Source organism: Euleptes europaea, chromosome 1, assembly GCF_029931775.1.
Source record: "Euleptes europaea isolate rEulEur1 chromosome 1, rEulEur1.hap1, whole genome shotgun sequence".
Classification (NCBI taxonomy): Eukaryota; Metazoa; Chordata; class Lepidosauria; order Squamata; family Sphaerodactylidae; genus Euleptes; species Euleptes europaea.
Window position 1 is genome coordinate 16,737,840 of NC_079312.1, and position 21,448 is coordinate 16,759,287.

Sequence of the window (21,448 nt, forward strand, 5' to 3'; positions counted from 1 at the left end):
CTGGTGAACTGGATTAGTTTCCCCACTCCTACACACAAAGCCAGCTGGGTGACCTTGGGCTAGTCACAGCTCTGTTAGAGTTCTCTCAACCCCACCTATCTCACAGGATGTCTGTTGTGGGGAGGGGAAGGGAAGGTGATTGTAAGCCGAAAGTCGGCATGTAAAAACCAACTCTTTTTCGTCGTCGTCTTATTATTATTATTTTATTTACTTTCTTTAGAGCCAAGGCAAGATTGCACAGTTTAAACCAATGCAATTGACAGGATGAGAATTGTAACAAGCCATGTAATTATTTCTTTTTTGTATTTGCCATTGGCAACCTCGTAGGGTTTTGAAGGCAAGAGATGTTCAGAGATGGTTTGCTATTGCTTGCCTCTGCATACTCCTGGTATTCTTTGGAGATCTTCCAACCAAATATTTTCCAGGGTCGAGGCTGAGAGTCTGTGACTGGCCCCAGGTCATCCAGCAAGTTTCCATGTTAGAGTGGGGATTCAAATCTGGGTTTCCCAGATCCTAGTCTGACACCTTAACCACTACACCACACTGTCTCTCCATGTAATCCCAGGACTGCAGAAATCTCAAACACAGTATAAATAAACATGACAATGTAAGCAGAGCAGAAAAGGGTATTAGGGCCCACCTATCCACCCACTGCAAGTTCAATATGGGCGGGTCCCTGATTTGCATAGCTCCGCCTCCTCCAAGCTCAGAAGGTTGAATACCTGCCTGTGTTAAAGGCTTAGAGATTGTGCACGTGCAACTAAAAGACTGGGTATACCACACACACACACACACACACACACATGTTCTCTCTCTCCCCCATGGGCATAGATCAAGCATCGAGTTTCTTGAAACAAAGGGTGGAAGACACTGAACACCAGACAGACCTTGGAAAATCACCATTTTTCGTAGCACCTGATAAATCTAGATACTTGGTGCTCACCTGCAGCTTATTTTTATCATCTTGAGTCTATTAATTATAGGAAAGCCTTTACCCTTGCCAGATGCCAGGCCCTACCATTGGCTGTCTTAGAAGGGAAATATAAGAAGATCCCTAGATCAGAGAGGTTATGTCGGAGTGGAACAGGGGACATTGAAACCATCGAACATGCACTGATATATTGCCCATTCTACCACGAAGTTAGATCAAAGCTTATTTCCCCCCTACTTGGTAAATTCCCTGATGAGTCAGTTGAGCTTTTGGCAAAGAAGCTCCTATTACGGTAGGAGAAGACTCTCAGCTGATGTTCCAAACTGCCAAGTTCTGCGCTGTTGCTATTAAATTACACAGGGCTTTATTAGAGAATGATTGCTAGAATATTTTACAATTTTAATGTGACAATTTTAACCAGGGATTTCTTTGATTGACCTTACACCTTTATATGCATGGGCAGTCTGTGATTCAGCGGCGCAAAACTATTGTGTCGGGAAATTTTGATGTGTTGGCACGTGATCGGCTAGTCGACCGTATTAATAAACTTGACTCTCTCCCAGTAGAAAACTAGCCACTCAAGGAGCAAGGTAATATTCTCAACCCATTCTTTGCTGTGCTGCTTTTCTGTCTGCGTGGACTTTTCCTTAAGGGGGGGGGGAGCTTTCGGAAACGGGACTCCCCTCTTTCACCGCCTGGAGTGGTGCAGCCCCTCCTGCCCGCTCAGGTTGCAGGGAGCGCGGCCGTGTTGCTGCTGCAGGAACAACTCTCGTGTAGACAAGGGCAGAGAAGTGGAATAGCATCCAAACGGTCGGAGCTTTTCTTCCCTCTTTTTCGAGTCAGCTTCACAGGGGAAATTGGAGAGTTTCTGCCACTCCCCCCCTCCTCCTCCTCCCAGTAATAAGATATGAACCTGGCTGTTGTTCTGGAAAGGGGCTGAAGATGCACCAAGTTGCTCCCCTCGGCAAATCTGCTCCGCTGCGCCTCTCCTCCTCGTTCCAACTTTCCCAGGACGATTTCCTTCTGCTTGGGGAATGTTTCCAGGCTCGTTTCGCGGAGAGTCGCTGGAGACCCCCGGATCTCCCCAGCCCGGCAGGGAAGCCTCTCCCTAGTCTCAGGGACACCCCGCGTGGAAGGGTCCTTTGGGAGGCGAAGAGGAATGTCCCCCTTCCCCCCGAGACACTTGCAAATACCTGCCAAAGGGGTGCAAAGGAGCCCTTTCCTCCCCAGACTCCGCCTTCCACCCCGGCCCTTTTCCTAGCAACTGTCCCGTCCCCCAGCTGCCCATTGCCTTGCCGTTGAGTGCGCAGCAGCAGCAGCAGCAAGGAGTCCTTTGCAGGGAGGAAAACGCCCCCCTGCCTGCTTTGCAAAGTGAAACTGACTCTCTTCCCCCCTTCCCGGAGGCAGCCATGGCGGCGGGGGGTCCCCTGAAGGAGCTGTGCGAGGAGGCCTCTTGCTCCGTCTGCCTGGACTTCTTCAGGGACCCGGTGACCATCGCCCAGTGCGGCCACAACTTCTGCCGCGCCTGCCTGAGCCGCAGCTGGGGGGAGTCGGGGGCCGAGGCTTCCTGCTGCCCCCAATGCAGAGGGAGAGCGCAGGAGGGGACCCTCCGGCCCAACCAGCAGCTGGCCAACTTTGTCCAAATAGCCAAGAAACTCAGTCCTTTGGAAGGGAAGGAGGAGAAGCGAAGGGGGCAGAAGCGAAGGAGGGGGGTCTGCGAGGAGCCCCAGGAGCCCCTGAAGTTTACCTGCAAGGAGGACGAAGCCCCCCTCTGCGTGGTCTGCAGCAGATCCGAGGAGCACCAAGATCACCAGGTGGTTCCTCTGGAGGAGCAGGCCGGAGAGAAGAAGGAGGTACAAAGTCTCTGTGGGTCTTGCTGGGGTTGAGCCCTGATTTCTCCTTGGCTTCTCTAGTTTCAGTCCAGTGAAAAGAGTCCCAGCTGGAATGCAAATAATGGTAGATATTAAGCCAATTTAATTTCACACCCTAGTTGCCTGACAGTAAGCCAGGAGCTGGTCAGCCTTTAACTGTTCGCATTGGGTTGAGGAAAGTTGGAAACAAGATCCTGGGCTAAGCAGATCCCTCCTTCGGTCTAACCCTTCCCTGCTCTTACTGTCCTCCGTTTCCCCAGGAGAGGAGACTTTTCTTGCATCTTGGTGCCTGGCTCAAAGTTTCCCTTTGGAGCAAAGCGGCCTTGAGCGTTTGGGGCCTCCTTGCTGCTGGTTTGTTTATAATGTCAGCTTTATATTTTGATTCCTCTGTTCAGCCGTAGATTCGAAGCCCTGGCATCACACCACCAGGAGACTCCTCTGTAGGTAGTAGAGTTTGTTTGTTGAGGAGGTGGTGTCATTGTGCCACCTCCCATGGACATGATCCGTTTCCTCCCAGCTGAGCAGTAATATCACACCCATCCGTTCCTTACAGTGGGAATGCTGTTGCCTCTCCTGGACTGAGATCTAGCAGCGTGGCCAGTCCAAGAGGTGTCCCTGCCTAAGGGGGGATATCCAGAGCAGGGGTCCCAAACCTTTTTGAGCCTGTGGGCACCTTTGGGATTCTGACACAACGTGGTGGGCACAGCCACAAAATGGATGCCACACCTTCCGTTCAGTCACACAGCGAAGATCCTTCTGTCATGGTGGAGGCTGCTGCCAAAGCAATGTTTTTAAAAACCTGCACAGCCCATCAGCTCTCGAATGGCCAATCAGAAGTCCTCCTGGACAAAAGCTCCACCCGCTTTCTAAAACCTCTTGACATGCACCAGGAAAGGTGTTGATCAGCTTTTCCAACTGGCAAAGTAGATGCAGGGAGTGTGTGGTTTACTCCGAACTAGGAATTGTTATCAATTAATTGGCTTTCAAAGGAATTTGAGGTGTCAATAAAAGCTTGGTTACATCCCTCTTTCTTATGCAATATATTTTTTCTGAATAAATCACAGATTATGTCCAATATTTACAAGTACAGAGAGAGAGTTCAAAAACATGGGGGGGGGCGCGGATAAAACAAATGTGGTCATTTTGTTTTTGGGATCAGACGGTCGTGGCAGCCAGAAAGGAGAGAGTTTGCCAGAAGCACCAGGAGCCGCTGAAGCTCTTCTGCAAAGAAGATGAAGCCCTCATCTGTGTGGTCTGTGACCAGTCGCAGGAGCACAAACATCACAAAATCATTCCTGTGAAGGAGGCTTCCCAAGAGTACAAGGTCAGAAATTGAAAAGGTGGACGATGGTGGGGAAGATCATGTGTGGATCCTTTCCAGCTGCACTCCTGGGTGTCCTATGACACTTTTCATTGGGAAGCGCTCAGGCCTTGAACCCAAATGGGGAGTGACAACATCTCTTTGTTACCGTTCTCCTGGCTTGGCTGCTCCCTTCCTAATCACCCTCCCCTTGTGCTCAGAGGTGATGTTAGGACGTTGGCTCCTTCAGGGCTGGCTGTGTTGATGTCTGGCCAGGTGATTGTCCTGCCTAGCCACCAGGGGGCAGCAGCCTATTAGTAGAAGATTTTAACCATCCCCCCCACATGATATTCTTCATTTAAAAAACATTGCTAGCCTGGAGAGCCAGCGTGGTGTAGTGGTTAAGAGCAGTGATTTGGAGCGGTGGACTCTGATCTGGAAAACCAGGTTTGATTCCCCACTCCTCCACTCGAGCGGCAGAGGCTAATCTGGTGACTGGATTTATTTCCCCACTCCTACACACGAAGCCAGGTGGGTGACCTTGGGCAAGTTACAGCTCTGTTAGAGCTCTCTCAGCCCCACCTACCTCACAAAGTGTCTGTTGTGGGGAGGGGAAGAGAAGGTGATTGTAAGCTGGTTTGAATCTCCCTTAAGTGGTAGAGGAAGTTGGCATATAAAAACCAACTCTTCTTCTTCTGGAGTTGCTTGTAACCGTCTGGCCAGGGGTTACATGGGGCGGGACATCCTGTACTTATGTCTAATTTGGCCTTTGATGACAGTATTGCTTTATGATTTATAGCAAAAGGAGCAAACCTCAATATTTTGACTCCCCTCCCCAGGATGAGTTCTGCAATTGTCTGGAGATTCTGCGGAAGGAGAGAGAAAAAATTCTGGCGTCTAAAGTCAATATAGTGAAGGAAAGCCAAGACCTGCTCGTAAGTGTCCTGACTGCTGGGTGAACAGACACTGGAATTTCCCATTTGGAATGGCTTGGTTTCCCACAGAAAAGTTAATGAAAGACCATTTAGAATGACATTAGTGAATGTTAAGGGGAACACCTGTCCTCTTATAGCTCTGCAATAAAAAGGGTTCTGGAAGTAACCATAGTGTCTATGCATGGGGGAAAGAGACATGAGAAGCTTCTTGTGCTGCAGTACATTTGAGTTTTGTAAAGTAAAAGGACTCCAAGAAGAGAATAATGCAAAGATAATTCACATGTTCCTTCTACCCAGTGTTGATACGTTCTTTGCAAAAGTACCCTTCGCATAGTTAAATTGTGGAACTCTCTGCCCCAGGATGTGGGGATGGCTTCCAACTTGGAAGACTTTAAGAGAAGAGTAGACATGTTCATGGAGGATAGGTCTATCCATGGCTACTAGTCAAAATGGATACTAGTCATGATGCATACCTCTTCTCTCTGGTATCAGAGGAGCATGCCTATTAGATACTGCGAAACACAGGCAGGATGCTGCTGCAGTCGTCTTGCTTGTGGTCTTCCTAGAGGCAGCTGGTTGGCCACTGTGGGAACGGACTGCTGGACTTGATGGGCTTTGGTCTGATCCAGCATGGCTTTTCCTATGTTTTTATGAGTCTCCCAACATACCTCTTCCCACTGCAGAGCCTTGCTGTATTCTTCTTTTCTTCTTTTTCCATCTCAGAAGCAAACCAAAGGAGAGCAACAGAAGACAATGACTAAATTCAGGCAACTGCATACGTTTCCGGATAAGCAAGAGAAACTTCTGCTATCCCAGGTGGAAGAGGTGGAGAGGGAGGTAGCAAGGAAAAGGGACCAGAACCTGGCCGAACTCTCTGAGGAGCTCTCCTCTCTGGACAGCCTCATCTGGGAGATGGAGGAGAAGAGTCAGCAGCCAGCAAGTGAACTCCTGCAGGTAAGAGTGTGGCAGGAACAGCTCAGACTCCCCTTTGGGAGAAGGCTGCCTCCAAGCCCTTTCTGTGCCTCCTTTGCTTGGGCAGGAAGCAAATGAGCCCAGTTTGTGTTGCTGGAAAGTTTTCTTCTCTGTGAATGGGCTGCTTTCCATTCTTCCCCATTACACCTCCAGCCAGGGACTGACTTGTGAAACTCCACCCCCTGGAAATGCTGCTCCCCCCCCCAGAGCCCTGTGCCTTTCTCTGATAGGCTGAGGCCACTTGGTTCCCATCTCAGAAGCAGAAGTGTGTTTGTGTGTCAACCAACAGTCTGGGGAACTACATGCAAGTCAAACCAGGTTCATGGGTGGCTGTTTCCAAACCACCAGGAATGAGGGGTCATAGGCAAGATTTTTCACAGCAAGTTTTAACAGAAGGATGAATGTGGGTGACGGGAATGTTGCTTACACTGGTTTCATGCAGATGGGTGTGCAAAAATGCACACACACACACACGACCGCAACAACGCTTGGTAGGAGAGTGGCATCCACACACTTGTTGCTGGCACCCCTGTGCTTGCTGCTGCCAACTCATAGTGCCTGTGCAAATAAAATTGCATTGTGCCCAGACCCCCACCCTTTCCCTGCTGAACCACGTTGCAAAACTGCTGGAAAAAGGGGGAAAGCCCTTTAAATAGTTTGGCTCTTCTCCTCTCGGTCCCTGCGGCCCCTATCCCACCCCCAATCAGAGGGCTTTTCTCAAGCTTTACTGAAAGGGGCAATGGCTAGATTGCTCTAGCGTTGTAACACTATAATGATCTGTTGTAACAATTCCTAGCTTTTATTTTAGAGGAAGTAAATTGCAGGCAACACATTTTTAGTTATAACTCTGCAACAACAAGGATTAAATACTTTTTAGGACCACTATGTTTTCACGATTTGGGACCACTGTGTTGTTACAATGCTATTGTAACATAGCTGTTTTTTTAAAAAAGCCTGGGAAATGCCCTCCAGTGTGGATAGAAGGAAAATAACAAAGTTGCAGGGCTGAGGCAAGGAACGTTGCTGGGAATGCCTCTGCTTCCACAGGTGGCCACGAGAGCTACATGTCCTAATCCGAGGGCTTCCTGCCTTCCATGTGAAGGAAAATCCCTTTGTGAAAGTGGCCACTGTTGAGTCATCAAAGTAGATCACCCAGCTCTGCTCTGAAATGGCTCCACTTTGTTGATATTAACACAAAGATTTTCTCCCACTTTATGGAGATGCCCCCGAGCCTTCGAATGGAGTCTGCTAGCTGGACCCAGGAGAAGGGCCAAAGTACAGAATCTCCCAGGGTCTGAGGGGGTCTTCCTGGTGTGGCCTTTTAGCAACCATTGAGTCTCTCTTCTTTCTCTGTCTCTGCCCTTTTTCTTTAGGATGCCAGAAGCACCTTGCAGAGGTAAATGGATCTTATTAACCTTCTTAATGCTGGGAGGGTTCTGGGTATCCTGTAAAGAATGTGCTCCTTCAGGGTCATGGCTGAGGGCCAAGTTGGGTATAATTAAGATAGTGGATCTCCATCTATCTTTCAGTGGCAAACAGCCACAGTGGCAAACACATCCTCGTCAACTAGAAACCGTGAAGTGAAATGGTATTGGGGTGGGGGGTCTGGGTTGACACCTAGCTGTGCATCTCTAGAATTGGGGTCCCCAACCTTTTTGAGGCGGCAGGCACTTTTGGAATTCTGCCATGGTGTGGTGGGAGCAGCCACAAAATGGCTGCCGCAGGTGGTAGAGCCAGCCACAAAATGTGTTTTGCCGCTTACCTTCCGCCACACAGTGACGGTCCTTGAGATGTGGTAGCAGCTGCTTCCAAAGTCACATTTTAGACTTCCGGGTCGGACAGGCCCCCCGCCGCAAGCGCGGAGCCGCACTCTTGCTGTCTCGCTGCCGTGGGGTGTTTAACTGGCCCCTTGAAGATCCGGCAAGCGGCACCCCTCGGTGTAAGAGGGGATGCAGACTCGGGTGCCGGTGGCGGACCTGTCATTTGAGTGATAGCCGCCACGAAATCGGCGGCGGTCGCTCTGACGGGACTCCTCTGAATGGCCGGCGCCATCTTAAAGGCACAGCAAGGTGAAAGCGAGGTGGGATCCGATTTCCTTTTAAATTTGGAATAAAGAATTTTTTCCTACACTTAAAACATTAACTTGGGGTGTGTGGCAGTATTGCTTTCTAAAGACTTCACTTAGAACCATCTATAGTTCTGTTATGCTCTGTTTTATGACTTTTGGCTTTTTGCCAGCTGTGTGACGCACTGCAAAAAGTTTCTCACTAAAGCAAGAACTTGTAAATAAAAGAAAGGAGTTGGAGAACAATCAAGTGACATGGAATAAAATCATTTAAGATGTCATAGTGATTGCTTTCTCTCAATGGGATTCTTTCATCTGAAATAATTTCTGTGTAATGAGCTAAAAGAAAGTCCCCCCCCCCTCTCTCCTTTTTGTTTCTGGATTACAATTGCCAGCTGTTTTGTCTTCAGTTTTCACAGCTTACCAATGGGAGAAAAAGAGAAACATACCAAGGACATTCTTAAGGATACAAAGTTGGTGGTACAGCTTCCTCAGAGAAGGTCCTCTGTAACTCAAATTGTAACTAAACAGACAACTTCTCCAGTTGCATCAACATCTGTTATTGCCAAGATGCCTCCAAAAGCCAAGCCTGAAGTAACACTGACTTCTGTTTTTGAACTTTTAACTAAGACTCATCAAGACGTTACAGAAATGAAGCAGGAGTTATCCCAGAATACAGCAACTACATCTCAAAATTCTGCTGCAATAGCTACCTTGCAAGACACAATTTCATCTCTGACTATCAGGCAAGATAGAGTTGAAACTAAGCTCAAGAAAAATACACAGGAAGTTAAAGAAATTAAGAAGAAGGTGGACACCCTTGAGATGGCAATAGCATCCTCATCTGATAGAGATGAGAGACAACAAGACCAGATGGCGATGATTGAGCTTAAGATAAAAGAATCTTTGTTGCGCATACGTGGTTTGAAAGAAAAAGTTGAAAATCGGGATTTACGTGGATATCTGACAGTTCTTTTGGCAGACTTTCTACAGGAAACTGAAGAAGTTATTGCAGGGATGATTGTGACAGCTTACAGAATGAATTCTGCATATGCAACCAGAAACAAGGTACCTAGGGATTGCCTGCTTCAATTATTTTCGAGGAGTCACCGGGATCTGATACTTAACACTCACTACAAGACACCATTAAAAGTTGAAGATGAGTCTTTGAGATTGATGAAGGAAATACCGGCAAGATTGCTGAGGAAAAGGAAAGATTTTATGGAGATTGTTCAACGTCTAAGACTCAGTGGAATTCAATTCAGATGGGAATATCCACAGGGTATCTCCTTCACTTTTAAGGCAAAAAGGTTCAAGTTTACAGAAGTGGATAAGGCTGAGCAGTTCTTAAGAAGATATGATGCAGAATTGGTTAAACCTACTAAATCAACCAAGCAAGTTCCAACTAGGGAATCTACGGAAGAAGAAAAGGCATCTGAAGCATCTGGAGGTGGAGACTTGCCAATAGACTTTTCAGAGGATTCTCCAATTGATGAAGCTGAAGACTAAATAATGGGGGGAAGGGGGGCAATAAGTAATATGGCTGTTAATGTTGAATGTGGAAGATTATGGGATCTAACTGACTTTTGATATGTTACAGGTTTTATCTTGGAACATCAACGGATTGAACTCTCCTAATAAAAGGAGGAAAATATTTCACCAGCTACATAAAAGTAATGCTAATATTATTTGTTTACAGGAAACTCATATACTCCCAAAGGATATATTTAGATTGGAACATTCAAGGTTGAGTACACTCTTCACGACATGTAATAAAGGTAGAAAAATTAATGGAATAGCTATGTACATACCTATTTCACTGGAACCAAAAGTTGTTTATCAAGATACGGAGGGAAGAGTTTTGTTAGTTGAAATAACATGTGGTTTTCAGAAGATAATGCTTGTGGGAATATATGCGCCTAATATAAATCAAAAAGTATTTTATGACAAATTAGCAATATTACTAGCTGAATATGCCATAGAAAAAATGATATGGATGGGGGATTTTAACGGTGTTAAAGTACCTAAGATAGATCTGGGAAAAAGAAAAAAGCGTCTAATGAAGGAAAATTACCAGGGGTCTTTGATGCTCTTACTGATCAATGGAATATGTTTGATGTTTGGAGACTGGCACATGGAAATAAGAAGGGTTATACTTTTTTTTCACAAAGACACCTTACATATTCCAGGATAGATATGTTGTGGTTATTGAAAGACCTAATAGAGAAATCAGAGGATTCAGAGATCTTACCTAGAGTTTTGTCAGATCACAATGCGGTTTCAGTTAAAATTCAAATGGGAGATAGAGGATATAAACCTTGGAGAATTAATGATTTCCTTTTAAAAAATACTAAAATAGTTGCTAAATTGAAGATGGAAATACAGCACTATTTTAAAGAAAATATAGATAAGGGTACTCGTGAAGATATAGTTTGGGATGCTGGCAAGGCAGTAATTAGAGGATTATTAATTCAACAAAATACAAGATGGTATAGGGAAAGGGAGAATAAGAGAAAACATATATTAGATGAAATAAAAAAAGGGGAAAGCTATTTAAGCAGGTTGCAAGATAAAGTAGCTAAACAGGAACAGCAGGCTAAGATTAGAAATTGGCAACAGCAATATGAATTTTTAATTGTAGAAGAAGTTGAAAGAAAACTTATGTACAATAAACAAAGATTTTTTGAACATGCAAATAAGCCAGGTAAAATGTTAGCATGGCAACTTAAGCAGAAGGAGAAAAAGATACCAATAACTCAAATTAAAAGGAATGGTAAGATTACAAGAATAAAAGAGGAGATACTAGAAACATTTGTAGAATTTTATACAAACTTATACAGAAAAAATGTATCTTCAGAGGTAGAAATGGATATGTACCTTACTAAAGGAGACGGGAAAAATAATAAAGATTTATTGGATCCTCCAATAACTAAAGAGGAGTTGGAAGAGGCAATAAAGAAAAGTAAACTAAATAAATCTCCCGGTCCAGATGGATTTAACGCATCTTATTATAAAACATTTAAAGACCAATTAATCTCTTATCTATTGGAAGTAATGAATTTAGGATTGACAGAAGGAATTATCCCTCAAACTTGGAAACAGGCAAATATAGCATTAATACCAAAGGCAAATTCTGATATATTGGAAATTAAAAACTTTAGACCAATTTCATTGTTAAATGCTGATTACAAACTATTTGTAGCAATTTTAGCTATGAGATTAAAAAGAGTATTAAATCAAGTAATACATGAAGATCAAGCTTACCAGGAAGGTTGATGAGTCAGAATGTGAGGGTGGTAATTGATCTTTTAGAATACGCAGAGCAAGATACAACACCAATAGCTCTGATATTTTTGGATGCTGAAAAAGCTTTTGATAATGTCAATTGGCAGTTTATGTTCAAGGTATTAAATTTTATGGATTTCGGTGAGAATTTTAAAACAGCTATAAAAGGAATATATACACAACAATCTGCCTATTTGATTATAAACAGGTCATTATCACCAAATATTGAAATTCAAAGGGGAACGAGGCAGGGCTGTCCTCTTTCCCCTTTATTGTTTATTTTAGTATTAGAATTATTATTGTATAATTTTAGAAAAAATGATGATGTAGTTGGTGTAGGTAGAAATCATTATAAGCTTAAAGCATATGCGGATGATTTAGTATGTTTTTTTATTGATCCGATTGAACAAATTGATAGATGGAATAAAATTTTGGAGGTTTATGGAAAGCTTTCAGGGTTTAAAGTTAATAAAACTAAAACTAAGATTTTAACTAAGAATATGACTCTTTCACAACAACAAATATTAATAAAAAAGACGGGGTTTAATATCAAAAATAAAGTCAAATATTTAGGTATATGGATATCAAATAATAATCTTAATTTATGCCAAGATAATTATGTGAACCAATGGCAACAGATAAAAAAGGATCTGTTAAGTTAGGAAAAATTGCCATTATCACTGTGGGGAAGAATTTCGGTAGTTAAAATGATGTTATTACCTAAAATGCTTTTTTTGTTTCAAAACCTGCCAATTGTTAAGGGTGTACAGATATTTGATGTCTGGAAAAAAGACATTATGAGATTTCTCTGGGGTAAAGAAAGACATAGGATTGCTTATAATAATTTAATTGAATTAAAAGATGCGGGAGGATTTGGATTACCAGATTTGAAAATGTATTATCAAGCAGCATGCTTCACTTGGATCAAAAATTGGATTCTCTTAGAGAATCAGAAATTATTAGAATTAGAAGGATTTAAGTTGAGATTTGGGTGGCATGCTTACTTGTGGTATGAAAAGGAGAAAGTAAATAAAGAATTTAATTCTCATATTATTAGGAAAAACTTACTACAAATATGGAATAAATATAAAGAAGTTTTTGAAAGTAAAACTCCCGGCTGGATTAACCCTATAGAAGCATTTATGAGAAGAGGAGTACACTTAAATTTGGATTGTAATAACTATAGAGAAATAACAGAATATAAAGAAGGTATATGGGTATTGAAATCAAGAGAAGAACTTCAGATTAAAGACTGGTTTATGTATTATAAACTAAGAGATGTTTTTAACAAAGATAATAAATTGGGTTTTAATCAAACCAAATCGAAATTTGAGATTATACTATCCAAGGGAAATAAAGGATTGATAGGTAGGGTTTATAAATTACTTATAGAAATAAATTTAGAACAAGAAAGGATTAAGTTAGTGATGTTGAAATGGATGAGAGATTTAGGTTATAATATAGATTTGGAAATATGGGAAAAGTTATGGAAAAAGGAATTTAAGTTCACCATTTCAAATGAAATAAGAGAGAATTTGTATAAAATGTTTTATAGATGGCATATAACCCCAGTATTATTAAGTAAAATGAAGAAAGATGATGAAGCTTTATGTTGGAAATGTGGTATGGAAACAGGTACAATTATGCATGTTTGGTGGTTTTGTAAAAAAATAAGGAGGTTTTGGAGATTAGTTTTGAATGAAACTAATAATCTGATTAAATCAAAAATTAAGAGAGACCCCGCCTTTTGTTTATTGGGTATACCAAAAAGAGATCTAGATAAAGGTGATAGAGTCATATGTCAATATAGTTTTGCTGCAGCAAGAATTATAATTGCTAAAAAATGGAAGCAAACAAGTAAACCTTCAATCAAAGAGTGGCGAGAAAAATTATGGATGTATATGCGGATGGCCAAAATTACAGCTTTTTTACATGGTAAAGATATGGAGGAATTTAAATGTACGTGGGTAAAGGCCACCGCATATTGGGACAAAGTGGCAAAAACGGATTTTAAAAGTATAGTTAACGAATTATAGTATAATATGATTTTAAATATGATATAATAATAGATTTTTTTTCTGTTATGTCATAACACTCCATCGGAAGTCCAATGGTGGAGGGCACTGGTGGGGGAATGGGATTTGGATTCAGGGCACGATGTGGCTTATAGAGTGATTTGAATATTGTATTAGTGGATAAATAGTGCGCTGAACATGTAATTTTTTTTCTTTTTATGTATATGTATTTTGTATTTTTTTTCTTTTTTTTGTGTTTATTATGAAAATAAAAAAAATTATATATATATAAAAAAAACAAAGTCACATTTTGAAAACTACCCCAGGAAATTCAGTGTTTCAATCTCCTCAGCTACATTTGTTCCACAAAATGGCAGTTTGAAAACTTTATTTGGCCCAGACAATGCCTTGGTTGGCATTGGGGATGGCTATGGGGGCACTTTATAGGTGAACACGGGGATGACCGCCCAACCGAATCTGATGTGCTTGGTTTGTTAAGGAGGGTCGGGTGAGACTACACATGAGGAAGCAGGAGTTGGTGTGGTGCGCCATGTTTCCATCAATATTCCTTCAACCACATGGCACTTAAATGTGCTGCTCCTACTCAAAATTTCCTTGGCTGTTTGCCCCACATTCAAGGCTGTGGCGAAGTAGGAATGGCGGTGATTCCCCTACCCTGTGTGCTTTTTGTTCACATCAGCCATTGGGGCAAAGAAACCCGCAATCAGGAAGCCACTTTGCTGCTGCCCTGCGTTGGCAGCTATGGTAACAGCAGGGCTTTCGAAAGAAAGCATTTGTCCTTCTGAGCAACCCATAATGGGGAATTCAAAGCTGGTGATCAGAAAATTCACGCTTAAAAAAAAGAAATAAAAAGCAAATTCACATTTCTGCTTTAAGACTCCCGGGTAGTTTCAGAGGGAGAAGCCATGTGACATCATTGGGGTCGAAGTTTCCACACCTCCCCCCAGGGGCAAATGATTAAAAGGAACAGAAGGAAGCACACTTCTGGGTATGGTGATGTCATGTGACCTGTTTCCTTCCACCATCTCTCAGCCTCACTCTTGAGAACATAAGTAGAGCCTGGTGTATGAGACCAGTGGTCCATTTAGTCCAGCATCCTGTTTCACACAGTGGCCAATACAGACCCCTGGACGGTGTAGAAGGCCGAGGCCCTCCTCTGCTACTGCCTCCTAGCACTGCCTAGTCCCCTTTTAAAGCTGTCTGTGGTCATGGCCATCACTACCTCAACCTACAGTGAATTCTCAACTTCATTTGGTGCCCCTGACTTCCAGTATTATGGGAGATGGAGAAAAAGACATGAAGGCACTGAACCTTCCCTCCTCCATTTTGTCCTCACAGCATTGCTGAATGTGGGATTGAACCACGGTCCTACAGTCCTAGTCACGGGACACAGGAAGCTGCCGTATACTCAATCAGACCATTGGTCTGTCAAAATTAGTATGGTTTACTCAGGGTGGCAGTGGCTTTCCAGGGTCTCTGGTAGAGGTCTGTCACCCCACCTAGTACCTGATCCTCTGACCTGGAGATGGCAGGGGTTGAACCCAAGACCTTCTGCATGTCAAGCAGAGGCTCTTCGTCTGAGCCACAATCCCTCCCCTCACTCTAACCCTAAACTCCAGAACTCTCAACCACCCCGGCTTTCTTTTTCTTCCACATGGCATTTGCAAGGCAGATCTGGGCAGGGGATGTGGGGTTGGTGTTCTGAAGGCCAAACTTGATTGTGTTTTTTCAGAGTTGGGTCTGGGTTCCCCATGGCCACCCACCAACTGTGGGGAATAGCAAGAGCCCATTTGCCCTCCAGATGCCCCTGTGGGAGAGGAAGGGCTCCTACCTCTGCCCCCCCAGCTCTTTGACATGTTGAAACAGCCCACGTGAGGGGAGTTATTTCCCCATTTTTGCTGCTTCACACGCACAGAATAGTCCAGGCAGAGCAGCAGAAATGGAGAAATAACTCCCCAGCACAGTTTCCACACAGGAAAATGGCTGGGGGGCCGAAAGGAGCCCTTCCGCCCCCTGTGGTGGAGCTTTGAGCCCAAATGGACTCTGTTTTATATTTTTAATAATGTAAGCACTTTGGTTCTTGTAGGTTATCCGGGCTGTGTAACCGAGGTCTTGGAATTTTCTTTCCTGACGTTTCACCAGCAACTGTGGCAGGCATCTTCAGAGTAGTAACACTGAAGGACAGTGTCTCTCAGTGTCAAGGGTGTAGGAAGTTTCTTCAGGTGAGAGTTGTCGGTCTGTCAGATTGAAGATAATCCGTTTGTTGTCAAGTTTTGGACTGGTCTGTCTTCTTTCCTGTAATTTGTTAAACTTTTGCTTCTGTCTGGAAGTATGGCTGGTTAACCCCTGTTCCATTTTTCTGTATTCTTGCCATTTATTAAAGGAGTCACTGATAGGATGGAGAAACTTTTGAAAAAACATAACCTACAAACAGTGTTTAAACCCACCAAGAAAATACAACAAATGCTACGATCAGCAAAAGACAAAAGAGACCCCCTCACCTCTGCAGGAGTATATCGTATACCTTGCAGCTGTGGAGAAGTTTACATCGCAACGCAGCATACAAACAAGGATAAAAGAACATGAAAGATACTGCAGACTTGGCCAACCTGAGAAATCAGCAGTGGCTGAACATGGACTGACACAAACAGGACACAGGGTCTTATTCCAAGACACTGAAAGACTGGACAATTCTACCAACTATTTTGTCAGATTGCACAGAGAAGCCATTGAAATTCATAAACATCAGCACAACTTTAACAGAAAAGAGGAGAGTTTAAGAATGAATAAGGCTTGGCTTCCTGTCCTGAAAACCTCCAGACTAACATTCAACAATAGCCTTGCAGATTAGTTTTGGATTACACACATTAACAGATCACTTCAGGATACAATGGTTCCATATTAATATACCATACCCTCATTAGCACATTATCTTGATACTTACAGGACAATGATTAGCACATTACTTTTGCAGGACAATACTCAGCTCAAACCCAACCCATTTCTGACTATATATTACTCTTCCTACACCCTTGACACTGAGAGACACTGTCCTTCAGTGTGACTCCTCTGAAGATGCGTGCCACAGTTGCTGGTGAAACGTCAGGAAAGAAAATTCCAAGACCTCGGTTACACAGCCCGGATAACCTACAAGAACCAATGAACTCTGACCGTGAAAGCCTTCGACAATGTAAGCACTTGTTCCCGATGCACTCCCACAAGCAACACTCGCAGACAGGTAATCCAAAGAAGAGTTGACTTTAATGGAGATCATACAGGTATTCAGAGCTTGCAAAGGTAAAAAAGGCAGGAATAACTGGAAAAGGACAAACGACAGGATATATGGGCTTATAGGTCATATCAGATAGTATGTTGGCATAGTAACCACAGGTCAAAGGGGCCAGGCTCTCACGAGCTTCAAAGCCGGAAAAGGAATGCAACTGGCAGATAATCCTTGAGCAAGGAGAAAAGACATTTCTAAACGCAGCGAGGAGAAAGTAGAGGCCTGACCATTCCCCCACGGCTGCTGTGTGGCTTTGGGGTCTCAGGAGCTACTGTCAGGTGGATGTTCCTCTCCGAATAGCCTCCAATCATACTCTGCTCTCACCTCAGCATGTGTCTCTCGACTTTCTGGCAATTCCTCAGTTTCTCTGATCCACCTGGCGGCGGGGGGGGGGGGGGGAGTTGTGAATTGGATGGATGGTACCTTGACATGATTTTCTCCAGGTATGAAGAAAAGGAGGCGTTTGAGAATCCAGTGGCTTTTCCTCTTGTACTGAAGTGGCGCATCTGGGACTTCTGGGATTTAAATTCCCTTTTGGAGGGCATCAAGAAGCAATTGAAAGGTAATGTACATAAGAAAAGCCATGCTGGATCAGACCAAGGCCCATGAAGTCCAGCAGTCTGTTAGCACAGTGGCCACCCAGGTGCATCTAGGCCCACAAGTAAGACGACTGAAGCAGCAACCTCAAAATGGCTGCCACAAAATAGCTGCCCCTAGAGGTGGAGCCAGCCACAAAATGGCTGCTGCAATGTACATGCAGACACACAGTGAAGATCCTTGCGCTGTGGTGGCAGATGGTGCCCAAGCAACATTTTTTTAAAAGCTGCATAGCCAATCAGAAGCCTTGCTTGGCAAAAGTCCCACCTTGCCCTGGCCATTTTGTGGAATACTTAGTGGGTACCAGGAAATGTATTGGTGGGCACCACAGTGTCCATGGGCACGATGTTGGGGATCCCTGACTTCTATAGTTAGCAGACCCAGGAATGTGAGAATTGTGTGTACTAATTCACACGGATATTTTAGTTCACCATGGAAGGTTTTGTGGTCAGAATTCTCCCACAACTTTAGTTCAGAATTGCATTACGTGGATTTTCTGAAAATTATTCTGTGGTGCTGCTCTTTAGTCATTTGTGTCTGTGGACTGGCAAATTGGGATGTAGTGGTGGAAAAAGCAGCTAAAATGAAAGGGAGGGGGAGGAAACTGCCCTTCAAGGCATCCTCATGAAATGGAGACACCCACCCCATTCCTTTCAGGAATAACTACCCCTATCCTCAGTGCAGTGTGTCTGTGGCCAAATTGGACCTCTCAAAATGGGTCTCTTTGACTGAGAGTCTGTGTTTGCTTGAGCATGTCGTAGCTGAGCCCACAGAGGGGTCTCAGGGGGACTGAGGGTGGGGTCTCAAGCAGATTTACACCCTTCTAATCACATCGAAATCAGCGGAGTTAGAAGGCGGTAAGTCTGCTTCGGATGGCACTGTGGAATCTCTTTTTGGAAGGATCCTGAGTTTAGCTGGAGTGGATCCTTGGGCCGCAGTCCTTAGCATACATTCTATGAAGTCAATCTCCAGTCACTAAAAGTCACTAGTGAAAAGAAATGTGAACATTACCACATCAATAAAGTTTGGGAAGTATTTTCCCCAGAAGTAGGTTCTACTTAACTGTTTAGCTGAAACTCAGAGGAAAATATATATGCATGTGCCATCAAGTCACAACAATTTATGGCAACCCCAGAAAGTGGTTTTCAAGGCAAGTGAGAAGCAGAGATTTCTTTGCCATTGCCTTCCTCTGCAGAATCTTCTTTGGTCTCCCATCCAAGGACCGACCCTGCTTAGCTTTCAAGATCTGATGAGTCGGGGCTACACCATGGCACCTTCCCTCCCCAAGAGAAATATTATTAACTGATGTTTTTGTCACAAGATTGGTGATAGGCACAAGGGTCTGCTGCTCACTTTCTGTTTCTTCCTTAGACACTCTGGATTCTGGACTTCCCCTGCAGAAAGGTACGTTTGTCTTCATACACTGATCATTTATTTCTTAACTAAAAAGCTTCACCTTACACTTTCTGTTCTGCTTAGTGTTTTTCTTGTTTTGTTCCTCAACCTCTCTCCCTCCCTGCCACAGCCAGTTCCTTCTTGTTCTGAGGAGGTCTGTCAGGGGGAAAGAGAAGGTGATCTCTGAGGAGATGAACTGCCTCCTTTCACCTACCTGCCACCATATTGAAACAATAGGGAAGGGTTGAGGGCATCAGCCCTTGAGGGCCCATCAGAATCCTCCCATGAGAGGCCCAGACCAGGTTGGAAATCCCATTTCTCCCAGTGGATTTCCCCACCTGCTTTCCAGGTTTCCTCAGTTTCCAGGTGCTATAAATTGTGTATTGGATCCACGGTTGTTGTTTTAAAAGCTGCGTTTCTGGAATGGCAGTATATGAAAGCAGAAGTCCAGCCTGCCCTGGTGCTGTTTTCCAGTTGTTCACCCACAATTTGAGTTTTGGAGAAGAACTGGAACGATGTGCCTGTCACTCACAAGCCTCTTCAGTTTGGTCTTCTGTCACTTGGATGCACACTTCTGGGCAGGAGGGGGCTGTCTCCCGAGTATATTTCAGAGTAAATTCAGACCGAAGGAAGGCAGATGCTTTCTAGTGCTGGTGACTGGGAACTTCCATTTGCCACATTCATGGATGCAGGTCAAATGTTGGCTTTGCTCTGTTTTGCTCCCTTCTTGGAAGGGTCAGTTGTTGGCTGTTTTAAATGAATACATTTTCAAACAGCATTGATGGTACATCGCAACATATCAATCCTTTACCAAAGCTTTCAGTAAAGTTGCAGAACTGGTTTTTGAATAGTACCTCCAGGATATTAGATGTATGTGTGTTTTTAGGGTCACAAGGTCATTTTCCTCTTAAAAATTTAGTCTGCTTTATGAAGTTTTTACCTTTTGGTGCTGCATTAGAATAGCATTTTCAAGACTCTGCAAAATATACGTGTCAAGGAAACCCGTTCTTGATGCCTAAGAACGTTTGTTGCTTGACTGAGTTCCATAACAAAAGACTGTGTATTCTTCTGCCAAAGGTGGCTGTTGAGGCATCCGTTTTTCCAGCCCAGAGTAGGTCATGCTTGAAGTTTGATAGCTCTGTGATGGAAACTCTAGTGCAGAAGGGCTCCCCATTGGTAATGTTGAAGCTCTTTTTAAACTGCCACCAAGGATACCACAAGAGGGCTTTGTTTTTGCAGAGCTATCAATAAGTTGCTTCCACAGGAGCAGGGAGGGGACATGAATTCAATACCAAGGATATTGCTGTCAATTCTAGCTTGATCCTGGCCATCTTCTCACAGGTTATCTGCCCTGGGTTCAAATCTTTTGGGGAAATGTCCTTCCTCCCGCTTCCCCACTTTATTTGTGCACCTGCTGGGGTTTCCCAGGTTTTCTCCAATCTTTCTCAATCTTTCCTGGTTTTCAGTAAAGCCTGGATGGCTGGTATTCAGATTTTCCCACCTATGTGGCAGCCATTTCTCTGACCCTGTCCTTGTGGTGACCATTTCCTTCCCTCACCTCTGGGGGATTAAAAACAAACAAACAATACTGTTATAAAATGATATGGAAACCCATGTTTTACCAATACGTGTACCTGGTTCTCTGAATTCCAAGCCTTCATTAAAAAGTAAGTCTCTAGACCAGTGGTTCCCAACGTGAGGCACACGCCCCACAGGGGGGCAATTCGAGAATAAGTTATTAACAGTGAATTCTTTTGCATTTCTTATGGTTCTAGGGGCCTCATATACAGTATATAAATATATATTGTGACATACACATTTTAAAAATTAAGATCAATGTACATGGCGGTCAGCTGGTGACAGTGGAGAGGGGGAAAATGTCGCAGGGGAGGCATCAGCATTTTAGAGATGCTTAAGTGGGGAATGGCCAAAAAAAGTTGGGAACCACTGCTCTAGACCTTTCTGTTGTGACAATATACAGGGGAAAGCATCAATACAATGATATGCTATTACTGATTTTTTTTTTTTTAAGCCAAAGGCCCAGGGGAGTGGGGCGGGTGCTGCTGGGGGACTGAAGCATCTGGGTCTCTCTAGAAGACATAGCGAGTTCCAAGGGAATGAAAATTCCGATCTGTCTTCCTTCCCCCAAGTTCCCTATGCTGCGAAGCACAGAAAATATTTTTGGGGTGTTTTTGATTCAAGGTGTACTGGAAGACACCTTGAATGGTAGGAGAAGAGGGGTAATCATTTTTTAGAATAAATAACTGAAGGTTGGGTTGAGTAGAAATATTATTGGGATAAAGGGGAAAAATGTACCGGTACATCCATAGTGTCCTTGCAAAAACCCCAAAGAAGAACAAAATTCATGTAATATCTTCATTATTTATTATTTCAATTGGCACAAAACATTGTGCTATCTTTCAAGCACACCAGATGTCTATATCAGGCTGGATGTGACAACTTTTAAAAAACAGAAGGGTGGAAGGCAGATCCTTCAGGCTGTGGTGTGACGGTCTGATCTCGCAGGCATCCTCTAAAGGTGCAGGCAAGCCAGTAGCTTCACTGTGTTGCTGCCGTAATGTTACCTTACAGGATATTCCCTGGGAAGCTGTGTTCAGTCAAATCTTTGTTCTTTGATTGAAATATAGAAACCACCCCAAGTCCACCCAAAATTCTTCCAAATGCCAGTTGAGAAACACATCTCCCTGGCAGGCTGAAAGCAATGGGGAACCCCCTTCCAGTCTCTGTGTTTTGTTCAGAGTCAGTTAATTCATTTAT

General features: G+C 43.7%; 1 protein-coding gene across 1 annotated transcript in view; it reads left to right on the plus strand.

The window, feature by feature from the left end:
- Positions 1-2,340: 2,340 nt before the first annotated feature.
- LOC130472585 (uncharacterized) overlaps positions 2,341-21,448 on the plus strand; it is a 35,407-nt gene continuing 16,299 nt past the window's right edge. Inside the window, exons 1-7 of the mRNA XM_056843958.1 lie at positions 2,341-2,762; positions 3,922-4,126; positions 4,942-5,037; positions 5,761-5,991; positions 7,383-7,405; positions 17,122-17,240; positions 18,647-18,679. Of these exons, the coding sequence (XP_056699936.1) occupies positions 2,341-2,762; positions 3,922-4,126; positions 4,942-5,037; positions 5,761-5,991; positions 7,383-7,405; positions 17,122-17,240; positions 18,647-18,679 (1,129 nt within the window). The remainder of the gene's footprint in view (positions 2,763-3,921; positions 4,127-4,941; positions 5,038-5,760; positions 5,992-7,382; positions 7,406-17,121; positions 17,241-18,646; positions 18,680-21,448) is intronic.